At 42.8% G+C, this 13,766-nt stretch overlaps 1 protein-coding gene and 1 pseudogene across 1 annotated transcript; both read left to right on the forward strand.

The window, feature by feature from the left end:
• Positions 1-922: 922 nt before the first annotated feature.
• LOC123726092 (protocadherin alpha-8) lies at positions 923-5,137 on the forward strand. The gene has a single exon (XM_045692394.1). It carries the CDS (start codon positions 2,711-2,713, stop codon positions 5,120-5,122), a length of 2,412 nt encoding a protein of 803 aa, XP_045548350.1. The 5' UTR covers positions 923-2,710; the 3' UTR covers positions 5,123-5,137.
• A 5,987-nt stretch (positions 5,138-11,124) lies between these two features.
• Positions 11,125-13,766, forward strand: LOC123726168 (protocadherin alpha-3-like; annotated as a pseudogene).

Below are 13,766 nucleotides of genomic sequence, written 5' to 3' on the forward strand. Positions count from 1 at the left end.
GTGAGAAATTTGAATTATGAGATTTTTGTTGTCTTGAATTTGGCTATTTCACTGGCTGTTGGTGAGGTGGGACGCTACCATCCCATATGTCCTAGAGAGGTTTTAAGAAGGAAAGAAATTCTACAAATTAACTTTTAAGAAGGCACACCTGTTAATTGAAATGCATTCCAGGTGACTACTCCATGTAGCGGTTGAGAGAATGCCAAGAGTGTACAAAGCTGTTATCAAGGCAAAGGGTGGCTACTTTGAAGAATCTCAAATATAAAATATATTTTGATTTGTTTAACAGTTTTTTGGTTACCACATGATTCCATATGTGCTATTTCATAGTTTTGATGTCTTCACTATTATTCTACAATGTAGAAAATTGTAAGAATAAAGTCTTAGGGGGACAGGCCCCCTAAGACCCACCCATAACCCCAGGCCTGGGATGGTCCTCCCCAGCCCTGGGATGGTCCTCCCCTTCCTCTTCAGGGCTGGGTTTATGGGTGGGTCTTAGGGGGCCTGTCCCGTCCTACCGTACCTACACTAACCTGGTCAAAAGTTTTAGAACACCTACTCATTCAAGGGTTTTTCTTTATTTTTATACTGGAGTCTTGTGCATGCTGCACTAAGTATAATTATAAACTGGGTGGTTCGAGCCCTGAATGCTGATTAGCTGACAGCGATGGTATTAGCTAACAGACCGTATACCATGGGTATGACAAAACATTTATTTTTACTGCTCTAATTACGTTGGTAACCAGTTTATAATCGCAATAAGGCACCTCGGGTTTGTGATATATGGTCAATATACCACGGCTAAGGGCTGTGTCCAGGCACTCGCATAGCGTCGTGCATAAGAACAGCCCTCACCTGTGGTATATTGGCCATATATCACAAACCCGAGGTACCTTATTGGCCATATACCACACCTCCTCAGGCCATATTGCTTAAATATACCCCTAAGCTTTTACAGTGCACCATTGATTATTCATTCCATTGTATAGCTGATAGGCAGACTGTTACTGGGTCTGTGGCTCAGCTCTCTGTTTTATCTGAATGCTGCCCTCTCTGGGTCTATGGCTCAGCTCTCTCCCTCCCCCTCTCTCTCTCTCCCTCTTCCTCTCTCTTTATCTTCTGCTGATGAGGCTCTGGCTGATGCCTGGCCTACATAAAGTGAGCAGGCAGCAGCCTGGGTATAGTCTGCCCTGAGGAAAATCTGAACACTACTGATACTCTGCTTCACTACATGATCATACTGACTTGAACCTTTCAGAAAAGAGACTCCAGAAACACTCATAGAGTGAAATATGCTCCTCAGACTAGAGAGGAAGCCCATCCTCATGGTAGATATTTAGAACACATCTGACTAGCAAAAGGAAGGAGTTAATTGAAAACATAAACAATAATTAGGAGTTGGCTACCTTGGTGATACTTCGACAGTGATCATGTTACATTGTTCTTTCCTATGTGAGAATTCTAGATTTGAAAGAGATATCCTATGATTGATGAAATTTACTGAGTAATTAAAGGTTAGTATGAGTAAAAACCCGTGGTACGTGCGCTCTATCCTGTGTCTGCATGTTTGTGCGACTACAGTATTAACATTGCATGTATAAGCTATATAACGCAATACGGGATTTATGATGGCTATGTGTGCTTACATTGCTGTTTGCGGTGTGGATTCTACTGAATGGGGGAATATTCTCTATATAGAACTGTGTGCTTGTTCTATGGCGGGATCATTTACTTATCTGGCCTCTGAGCGCCGCTCCTGTGTCCTGGTTTAACCACCAATCTGACTGTGTATCAGCAGAGAGGAACAGACGAAGCGAGAGGTTTCACTCTCGACAAAGTCTTTCCAAAATAAATCCAATGCGTTTCTATGGGCTTATTTTGGACCTACGCCTATCGTCTAGCTTCCCGTCTTTGGGACAACGACTCCCATTGTTAGGGCGGAGACATCTCGTCGTTATTTACAGATCTCTGGAATCAGGAGCTGTCTATGGTTCTGAATTCCGATTCCCGCGTAACTCAGTGGCTTCTTTATTTACAACATTTTCTGGGGGGGTTCTTCATTTTCATTAGTCATATTTTATTTCCCCTTTCTCTTCCACAGATTTTTTTTTACAGTTCATAACCACTAGACATTTATTTAGGACCTTAAAGGGGGAACGTCTCAAATATCAAGTGAATTGTGTTAGGGTACAATCATTGCATAACACATTTTACTGTAGCCTATATTTACCTGAGAGTTATAGAAATCTGTTTCAGCCCTGGACACTTATCTTTCACTAGGCTATGTGCCAATTAGTTTATTATACCTCATAATTTCCCCCTTAATGCGAATTTACAATGATTTGTTGTGCAGAAATGTTTTTCTGTCTTCCCTCCCTCCCTACCCTCCCTTTCTAGTCTATGCCAGTTTTTGAGTTTACGGTTTTCTTGCATGTAGCTCTTATGTCGGACCAGTTCTTATCCACACGGTGTCAGTGTCTACCAGCAAGACCAATTTACTCTTGAACTCCACCTAGGTCCTTGTACAATAGCAAAAATCCCACTCATCGTTGACTGTCAGTGAAATCTTAATGAGGTGGCGCACGGACATATGAGGATTATGTTTCTCTTTCTTAAAAGAAAAAAATGAACATCTTCCATTGCGTTACTTGGGTTCTCTTTGTTCTCCGTCACACTCTATGGATTACATTCTAAAAAGGATTATATAACAATGGCTGTACTCGAGAACCGTGAGTGGGGTTGGATTGTGAATATATTTTGGCTGTTGCTTTGTTTTCGGGATTCTGTTTCTAGACAAATGACCTATTCAATTTCCGAGGAGGTAAAACCGGGGACATTTGTTGGGAATTTGGCTAAGGATTTAAATCTAAAAGTGATTGAACTGGAGGCACGCAGGATTCAGATTGAATCTGGATCATATAAGAAATATTTTGAGGTAAATTTGAAAACTGGCGTTCTCTTCGTTAGCGAAGCCATAGACCGAGAGAAGCTTTGTCCCAACAGCCTTCTTTGTACTGAAAGCTTGGAGGTTATTGTTAATAATCCTTTACGAATGTACAATGTTGAAGTAAATATACTAGACATAAACGACAACGCACCACAATTTCCTGTGAAATCACAGATTATTCGTATTTCTGAGCATACTTCACCTGGAGCAAGATTTCCTCTGTCTACAGCTGACGATATGGATGTAGGGAGCAACTCTATCGACGCATATAAACTCTCCACAAATGCCTTTTTCAATCTAGACGTACATACTGAGGCTGATAGTGGTCCATCAGCAGAGTTAATTCTAAATAAAGCTTTAGACCGAGAGAAACAGCCTGTGATCAAGCTAACGCTGACTGCTATTGATGGAGGAAAGCCTCCCAGATCAGGGAGCACAGAAATCATTGTCAACATACTCGATGCAAACGATAATGCGCCAGTGTTTTCCAAAGCCCTGTATAAGGCAAAAGTCTTAGAGACTGCGCCAATTGGCACTGCTTTTCTAAGGCTTAATGCAACAGACCTAGACGAAGGCTTGAACGGTGAAATAATGTATTTGTTCAGCAAACAAGGACAAAGGGGGAGTTATGGTATATTTGCAATCAATCAGAGCAATGGGGAAATGACAGTAGCGGGACCTTTAGATTATGAAGTGACCAGTGCGTATGAGATTCGTGTAGAAGCCCAGGACCGAGGCCACTCACCTCTGGCTTCACATTGCAAAGTGTTGGTAGAGGTAGTGGACGTAAACGATAATGCCCCGGACATCAAACTCTCCTCGCTTTTGGAGAGTGTGAGAGAGGACGCAAAGAAGGGTACGGCAATTGCGCTAATCACGATTATTGATAAGGATGGTGGTAAAAACGGCAATGTGCATTGTACCATATCTGGTGTCTCGCCGTTTCTATTGGAGTCATCTCAGGGTAAATACTACTCCATGGTCCTTGGAGAAACGCTGGACAGGGAAATCAACTCTCAGTATAATGTCACCATCATAGCCAGAGATGAAGGGACCCCTCCTCTGTCCAGTACTAGCATTATTACTGTCCACGTTTCTGATGTCAATGACAATACGCCACGCTTTCCAGAACCCACTGTTAACGTGTTCTTAAAAGAAAATAGTCCGGCAAGATCTGTGATATCTTCTGTGACTGCGCTGGATCCAGATTCAAAAGCAAACGCTCAGATAACATATATTTTACTAGAGCCCAGAAATAGGCCTACAGCTTCGCAGACACCTGTCAATGTAAATTATGCCACAGGTGAAATATACAGCATGCAGTCAGTGAACTATGAAGAAGTGAAAAAGTTCCAGTTCCAAGTTCAGGCTACAGACTCTGGTGTTCCTCCACTAAGCAGCAACGTCACTGTCAACGTTTTTATCCTGGATGAGAATGACAACAGTCCTGTGATTCTCCCGCCCTATTCTGACCACGGCTCCGTTCATTCTGAGAACATTCCTTATTCTGCTGAAGCGGGATACTTTGTGGCCAAGATCAGGGCTGTAGACGCCGACTCTGGTTATAATGCGCTGCTTTCTTATCACATCTCTGAACCAAAGGGGACCAATCTATTCAGAATTGGAACCAACAACGGAGAAATACGGACTAAGAGACGCATGAGTGACAATGACTTAAAAACTCACCCGTTGGTCATTCTGGTGTCTGATAATGGAGAACCTTCCCTGTCTGCGACTGTGTCTATTGATGTTGTGGTCGTTGAAAGTACAGATGACATGCAGACAACTTTCAGACAACTGCCTGTAAAGGAGGAGAGTTTCTCAGATTTAAATCTGTATCTGCTCGTCGCCATTGTGTCAGTATCAGTGATATTTCTACTGAGCCTCATCAGTTTAATAGTTGTAAAATGCCACAGGACAGACGGCAGTTTCAGCAGGTGCAGCGCCCCCATGATCACCACCCACCCTGACGGGAGCTGGTCTTACTCCAAATCTACTCAGCAGTATGACGTGTGTTTCAGCTCTGACACAATGAAGAGTGACGTGGTAGTTTTCCCCACGCCATTTCCACCTGCTGATGATGAGTTGATCAGTATTAATGGAGGAGACACTTTTCAAAGGACACAGACGCTTCCCAACACAGATAAGGTATGCCGATATCTTTATTATGTCTAATTCTATATTAGCCTATTGAATATTTTTCTACTAATGTTGTTTTGAAACAGTTTAAATTCCATTTCGATAGACAATGTGGTTGTTGTGTTGTGGTTGTCTGTCTTTGTATATTCCACTTAATTTGTACATTAGAGGGCACTGTATGTCGGGTCATGGGTCACGTAACTTGTAGGCTATATATGCGGACAGGTGACCAGTGAGTATGGATGTAGGAATGGAGAGCATACTACCGTGCTCGTCGTTTACGCGTTGGAGCTATGGATTGCAACTACGGTAGTTTGCCTGTAAGGATTAATGGTATGTTATATCTTTACTGCTAATTAATGGGCAAATGATCCAACCCAAGATCCAATTTTGGGAAGTGGTTTTTTTGCACGTGTATATTAACTTTTGCAATCCCACCTGTGCCAAAGTGGCTATCAGGAACTATTGACTTCCGAGAAATTAGTCCCTTTTGGTGAAAATAAAACGTTTATTTCAGACATTATTAACATTTTGGTATGAATACCACATGGTCAACTTCATAAAAAACACGTTTTCCTTCTCAAGGGGTAAAAAACATAAGGGAAAAAAAGACTAGTAAGTGCCTACTAAGTGCCAAATAAAGTAACAGGGTTGGCGATTTCAACTTAAATCAGCCATAAATCCCCTTGTGACAGGGGGAATGGAAGGTTTCTGTGTGGAACAGGGAGGCGCAATTAAATGCAAGCTTCACAAAAATATTGAAATTGTTGAAACATTTCTAGCTTGTCTAGCTGTGGGTAACAGGCTTGACGTGTTATGCTTGACCGCTCAGTTTCCCACCTCTGTAAGGGGTGCGTACTGGCGGCAGAGAAGTCAGAAGCAGGAGAGCAAAAACGGTGTTTCCAACGGCGTAGTTTAATAATAAAATCCCACCGGAAAACTGAACAATCAATAAATAGGTACAAAACCCGACGCACACCAGACATAACGTGCACAAGCACTTACAATAAACAATACCGGACAAGGACATGGGGGGAACAGAGGGTTAAATACACATGTAATTGATGGAACAAATGGAAAATGAAAAGTGGATCGGCGATGGCTAGAAGACCGGTGACGTTGACCCGGAACCCAGCACCTCTCCTCCGGACCGTATCCCTCCCACTCCACGAGATACTGAAGGCCCCTCGCCCGACGCCTCAAATCCAGTATGGAGCGAATGGAGTACGGAGGTGGCATACCCGAGTGCTGAGAGAGCACAGCTCCTATCCCAGCCTTGGACCCGGATAGGCCAGCAAGGGAGCCGAGGTAAACAGAGCCCTCAGGTGACCAAAAGCCCTGTCTGCCTCAGCTGGCCACTGCAAATGCACCGGGCCCCCTTTCAGCAGTGAGGTAATGGGAGCCTCTACCTGACCAAAACCCCGGATAAACCTCCGGTAGTAGTTGGCAAACCCTAAGAACCGCTGCACCTCCTTTACCGTGGTGGGAGTCGGCCAATTACGCACAGCTGAAACGCGGTCACTCTCCATCTCCACCCCTGAGGTGGAAATGCGGTACCCTAGGAAGGAGACGGACTGCTGGAAGAACAGGCATTTCTCAGCCTTGACGTACAGGTCAGCTACAACAGGCGACCAAGCACCCTGCGCACCAGGGACACATGCTCGGCGCGTGTAGCGGAGTATATCAGAATGTCATCAATATACATCACTACACCCTGCCCCTACCCGAAAATCTCATCTACAAAGGCCTGGAAGACTGATGGCGCATTCATCAACCCGTACGTCATGACGATATACTCATAATGCCCTGAGGTGGTACTGAAAGCCGTCTTCCACTCGTCTCCCTCCCGGATATGCACCAGGTTGTAAGCGCTCCTGAGATCTAGTTTAGTGAAGAAGCGCGCCCCTTGCATTGACTCAATCACTGTGGCTATGAGCGGTAGCGGGTAACTATACCTCACAGTGATCTGGTTCAGACCCCGATAGTCAATACACGGGCGCAGACCTCCCTCCTTCTTCTTCACAAAAAATAAACTTGAGGAGGCGGGTGGAGGACCGAATGTACCCCTCACGCAGGTATTCGGAGACATATGTTTCCATAGACTCCATCTCCGCCTGTGAGAGGGGATACACGTGATTCCTGGGAAGTGCAGTGTCTACCAGGAGATTTATCGCGCAATCGCCCTGACGATGGGGTGGTAATTGAGTCGCCTTCTTTTTGGAGAGGGCGAGAGCCAAATCGGCATATTCAGGGGGAATGCGCACGGTGGAGTCCTGGTCTGGACTTTCCACCGTACTAGCACCAACGGAAACCCCTAAACACCTCCCTGAGCACTCTCGTGACCACCCCGTGAGAGCCCTCTGTGGCCAAGAATCAGTGGGGTCATGACAAACTAACCAGGGTAGGGGTTTTTGGCTGGGGTTTCTTTTGAAAACATTATTTAACCCTCATACTACCAACTGGGGTATCATAGCCTAAAGGTGGTTTATTAAATTCTTCATAATCTTCATTTCTTTGTGAATCAAATTTTTCTTAATAAATGAAATCATTGTTTAGTGTTTCTGTATCAATATGGATTTTTTTTATTAAGTCATTTGCGGTCATTTTGACCCCAGCCAAAAACGACTAATTCCGTCTATTGTAATTTGGTAGATGGATCTTTATTTGAATCCAGGTTTCTCTGGAGACATAATATTAAGTTTTACACATCATCAGAGGGTGGAAGGGGACCTGTATCAGTGGTTTTGACCAGACAGACAGATCACATGCAGAGATATAGCTCCCCATGTATTTGCCTATGATTGTACTTTTTATACCACGTATCATATGACTGTGTGCAAAACCAAAATTACCTTATTTTCGTGCATATAAAAGTCTGCCAATGGTATAAATATTTTATAAAACTGCAACACAGAACTCAGATACTCTCTGAATCTACACAGGAAGCTGTATGGGGCTGCAGTTAGCTTAATGGGTAAGAGCGTTGGGCCAGTAACTGAAAGGTTGCTGGTTTGAATCCCAGAGCCGACTAGGTGAAAAATCTATCAATGTGCACTTGAGCAAGGCACTTAACCTTAATTGCTCTTTGTAGTCGCACTGCAAAAGAGTGTCTACTAAAAGGTATTGGTGTGTATTCCCTGAAAATGTGTTATTCTATGGCTAATCTAAAAAATGATTGAATACAGGTATCTCTGGAGACATAATATTAAGTTATACCCATCCTCAGAGGGTGGAGGGTGACCTGTATCATGGATTTCACTAGACAGACAGACCACCTGCAGAGATGGAGCACCTTATGTACTCGCCTATGGTTATAACTGGTTATAACTAGGTATGACCGTGTACAAAATTACCTTACATATATGCTCAGTTGCAGTCAAAACAGCTCATAAAAGTCTGTCAGTGGGATGAATACCTGGTATTACTGTAATGCAGAAACCAGCTACCTTCTAAATGTACACATAGTGCTGTATTGGTATGTATTCTACGTAAGTAGTTATTCTACAAGAAATGTTATATACAGTGCCTTTGGAAAGTATTCAGACCCCTTGACTTTTTCCACATTTTGTTAGGTTACAGCCTTATTCTAAAATAGTTTTTTCCCTCATCAATCTACACACAATACCCCATAATGACGAAGCAAAAACTGTTTTTTAGAAATGTTTGCTAATATATATTTAAAAAAAAAAAGGAAATATTACATTTACATAAGTATTCAGAGCCTTTACTCAGTACTTTGTTGAAACACCTTTGGCAGTGACTACAGCTTGGAGTCTTCTTGGGTATGACGCTACAAGCTTGGCACATCTGTATTTGGGGAGTTTCTCCCATTCTTCTCTTCTCAAGCACTGTCAGGTTGGATGGGGAGCATCGCTGCACAGCTATTTTCAGGTCTCTCCAGAGATGTTTGATTGGGTTAAGGTCCGCGCTCTGGCTGGGCCACTCAAGGACATTCAGAGACATTTGCCCTGAAGCCACTCCTGCATTGTCTTGGCTGTGTGCTTAGGGTCGTTGTGTTGTTCGAAGGCCCCAGTCTGAGGTCCTGAACAATCTGGAGCAGGTTTTCATCAAGGATCTCTCTGTACTTTGCTCCGTTCCTCTTTGCCTCGATCCTGACTAGTCACCCAGTCCCTGCCGCTGAAAAACATCCCCACAGCATGATGCTGCCACAACTATGCTTCACCGTAGGGATGGTGCCAGGTTGCCTCCAGACGTGACGCTAGTTAAATCTTGGCTTTACCAGTCCAGAGAATCTTGTTTCTCATGGTCTGAGAGTCTTTAGGTGCCTTTTGGCAAACTCCAAGCGGGCTGTCATGCATGTGCCTTTTACTGAGGAGTGGCTTCCGTCTGACCACTACCATAAAGGCCTAATTGGTGGAGTTCTGCAGAGATGTCCTTCTGGAAGGTTCTCCCATCTCCACAGAGGAAATCTGGAGCTCTGTCAGAGTGACTATCGGGTTCTTGATCACCTCCCTGGCCAAGGCCCTTCTCCCCGATTGCTCATTTTGGCCGGGCGGCCAGCTCTATGAAGAGTCTTTGTGGTTCCAAACTTCTTCCATTTAAGAATGATGTGTTCTTGGGGACAGTAAATGCTGCATAAATGTTTTGGTACCCTTCCCAAGATCTGTGCCTCGACACAATCCAGTCTTGGAGCTCTACGGACAATTCCTTCGACCTCGGCTTGGTTTTTGCTCTATCATGCACTGTCAACTGTGGGACTTAATAGAGACAGGTGTGTGCTTTTCCAAATCATGTCCAATCAGTTGAATGTCCAATCCATTGAGTCCACAGGTGGACTCCAATCAAGTTGTAGAAACATCTTATGGATGGTCAATGGAAACAGGATGCACCTGTTTCTGAATACTGTTTTTTTTCTGAATACATTTGCAAAAATGTCTAAAAACCTGTATTCGCTTTGTCATTATGGGGTGTTGTGTGTAGATTTCTGACAAAATATTTTATTTAATCAATTTTAGAATAAGGCTGTAACGTAACAAAATGTGGAAAAGTCAAGGGGTCTGAATACTTTCTGAAGGCACTGTAAATATCAGTGTTCCTACAATATCCTACAATATTATATATGTGGAACTTAGGGCATTTGGGTTGATATAACATTTGGTTTGAAGTGACTTTCAGTATTTGGGCATTCTTTTTTAAGCGAACTGCCTTAGGCCCTACCACTCCAATTGTTTCGCTAGCAGCAATGGTAATGCTTGCTGTGGGGTAAGTAAATAAAGAAAACTAAGCCATATTTTTGGTCATTGCCTCTCAGAATCAATTAATAAATCACTTTTTGTCAATAAAATTAAGTATATTTCACATTTTTGTGTACCACCCCTTTAAATGGCAGTCGTTTTTACCACATGAATTAGTATTTACTTAAAAATTCGAAAAACGAAGTGATACTACAATCAATGATGGTCAATCATTATATGGGTTTTATTGTACTTTGGAAAAAAGCTGCACTTTATGAAACATTTATATTTTTGTGTTGCAAAATATGCAAATTAACTGTAATTTTGCTAAAATAACTGTCTGTTTTGGTTATTTTTTATTTATTTATGATAACTTTATTTACACGTCTAATGATGTTTTGAAAAGAATGAAGTTTATATTTGACTGATTGTTGCTTTTTTTATTTGTTTCTTCTTGGGGTCAAAATGACCCCAGTTGGTAATCCATGTATGTAAGATATGTTGGTAGTGTGAAGGTTAAAAAAGGACAGTTTCACCATATTAAAATACGAGTTCAGTTCACGTAACAGGGTTGATCTTAAAATGAGACACAGGTTGATTTCTCCATAAACTGAATCACTAATCACATGAAATAAATAACAATCTCCAGAAATGACTTTGTCAAAGCAACAAAATAACTAATGCTTTACAATGATGGTGAAAAGGACTTTTAGGGCTTAAGTGATTTCAAATCTTCCTAGAAGTCACAGAGGGCACATAGAGGGACATAGAAAGACCCACAGGCTGTAACTATTATTTTCACATTGAAGTGTTTTTACATTTTTTCTGTTCAGCAATGGGTTACTATTATTGTGTTTCGACGCTGGGAGACGCTATTGACCACGATAGAAATGCACCTGATTTAGAAAGCCCGGGCTCCTCCTATCCATTGCTACAGGGTGTGTAGATCTAGGCTAGCATAGTAGTGAGGCTTTGTTTAAAAACACATTGGAATACCTTGCTGCACAGATACATCGGCTGGGTGGAATGTCGCGGATTTATCGTAGGCCTACCAATTTGAACAGTTTGGGATTAATCTGGATTACAGTGTCAAGTTACTGAGCAGCGATGGATTTGTGTGACCGTAGAATACATGTTTGGATACAGTGTTTTGTATTGCTTTGTTCATGGGGATTGTCTTCGGGACAGATCGTCTACATGGTGTCAGAGGAGGTGGATAAAGGCACAGTTGTTGGAAATATCGCCAAAGATCTCAATCTAAATGTGCAAGATCTGGAATCGAGAGGAGTTGAGATTGTAACTGGATCGAATAAGAGGTATTTTGACGTAAACCGGAAGACTGGGCTTCTGTATGTTAATGAAATAATCGACAGGGAGATGCTGTGTCAGAATTCAGTAAAATGTTTTGTAAACGTTGAAGCCATTTTGAAAGATCCAACACATCTCCACCGAATAGAAATCAATATTTTAGACATAAACGACAATGCACCATCATTCCTAGAGCCAGTTCATATTTTTAATATTACTGAGTATGCCTCTCCAGGAGAGAGATTTTCTCTGCCTGAAGCCCAGGACATGGATGTTGGCAGTAACTTGGTGAAAGCCTACAAGCTGAGCCCAAATGAACACTTCTCTCTGGATGTACAGAGCGGGGAGAGCAGGTGTCTGCTGAGTTGGTGCTACGGAAAGCTTTAGACCGAGAGAAACAGGCTGTTATCAAGCTTGTGCTGACTGCCATTGATGGAGGAAAACCACCTAGATCCGGGACATTACAGATTATTGTCAACATTATTGATGTAAACGATAATTCCCCATCTTTCAGCAAACAACTCTACAAAGTTCAGATTCCTGAGAATGTCCCAAGTGGAACGACAATTCTTATTTTAAATGCGACTGATTTTGATGAGGGTGTAAACGGAGATATAATGTATTCCTTAACGGCAAAGGGAGATGCAAAACATGCTGAAATATTCTCCATTGATCCGCAGTCGGGAGTTATCACTTCTAAAGGCAAAATAGACTACGAGGAAAGTTCAGCATTTGAGATCCGTGTACAGGCTAAGGACAGAGGCGTCCCTCCTCGAAGCACGCAGTGTAAAGTCTTAGTTGAAGTGCTTGATGAGAATGACAATGCCCCTGAGATAGCTGTAACATCACACATGGGCGCAGTGAAAGAGGACTCTCCAATTGGCACTGTTGTCGCATCTATAAATGCATTAGATAAAGATGGAGGTAAAAATGGACGTGTTTTGTGTGCCATAGTCGGAGAAGTTCCCTTTAAACTTATCTCTACTTATAAGAACTATTATTCTGTAGTAGTGGGCGGACCTCTGGACAGAGAGAGCGCATCGCAGTTCAATGTCACCATCATTGCTAAAGATGAGGGAACACCTCCTCGCTCCAGTACCAGTGTTATAACAGTAGACATCTCTGATGTGAATGACAACCCACCTCACTTTTCAGAACCCACAATAAACATGTTTCTAAAGGAGAATGGTCCTGCGGGAGATTTAATTGCAAGCTTGACTGCAATTGACCCCGACGTCAATGGGAATGCTCAAGTTAAATATTCATTGGCAGAAACTATCAACAACCTTCCAATGTCTACGATGATAAACATAAACTCTTTAACTGGTGAGATATATAGCATGCAGTCATTTAACTATGAAGAAGTAAAACAGTTTCAGTTTCAAGTTCAGGCTACAGACTCTGGTGTTCCTCCACTAAGCAGCAACGTCACTGTCAACGTTTTTATCTTGGATGAGAATGACAACAGTCCTGTGATTCTCCCGCCCTATTCTGACCACGGCTCCGTTAATTCTGAGAACGTTCCCTATTCTGCTGACGCGGGATACTTTGTGGCCAAGATCAGGGCTGTAGACACCGACTCTGGTTATAATGCACTGCTTTCTTATCACATCTCTGAACCAAAGGGGACCAATCTATTCAGAATTGGAACTAGCAACGGAGATATACGGACTAAGAGACGCATGAGTGACAATGACTTAAAAACTCACCCGTTGGTCATTCTGGTGTCTGATAATGGAGAACCTTCCCTGTCTGCGACTGTGTCTGTTGATGTTGTGGTCGTTGAAAGTACAGATGACATGCAGACAACTTTCAGACAACTGCCTGTAAAGGAGGAGAGTTTCTCAGATTTAAATCTGTATCTGCTCGTCGCCATTGTGTCAGTATCAGTGATATTTCTACTGAGCCTCATCAGTTTAATAGTTGTAAAATGCCACAGGTCAGACGGCAGTTTCAGCAGGTACAGCGCCCCCATGATCACCACCCACCCTGACGGGAGCTGGTCTTACTCCAAATCTACTCAGCAGTATGACGTGTGTTTCAGCTCTGACACAATGAAGAGTGACGTAGTAGTTTTCCCCACGCCGTTTCCACCTGCTGATGGCGAGCTGATCAGCATTAATGGCGGGGATACTTTTCAAAGAACAGGAACGCTTCCGAGCTCAGAGAAGGTATAG

The sequence above is a fragment of the Salmo salar genome, chromosome ssa13 (genome assembly GCF_905237065.1).
Source record: "Salmo salar chromosome ssa13, Ssal_v3.1, whole genome shotgun sequence".
NCBI lineage: Eukaryota > Metazoa > Chordata > Actinopteri > Salmoniformes > Salmonidae > Salmo > Salmo salar.

Excerpts from the sequence above, each read along its gene's own strand:
- LOC123726092 (XM_045692394.1), top strand. The coding sequence starts at position 2,711 with ATGGCTGTACTCGAGAACCGTGAGTGGGGTTGGATTGTGAATATATTT.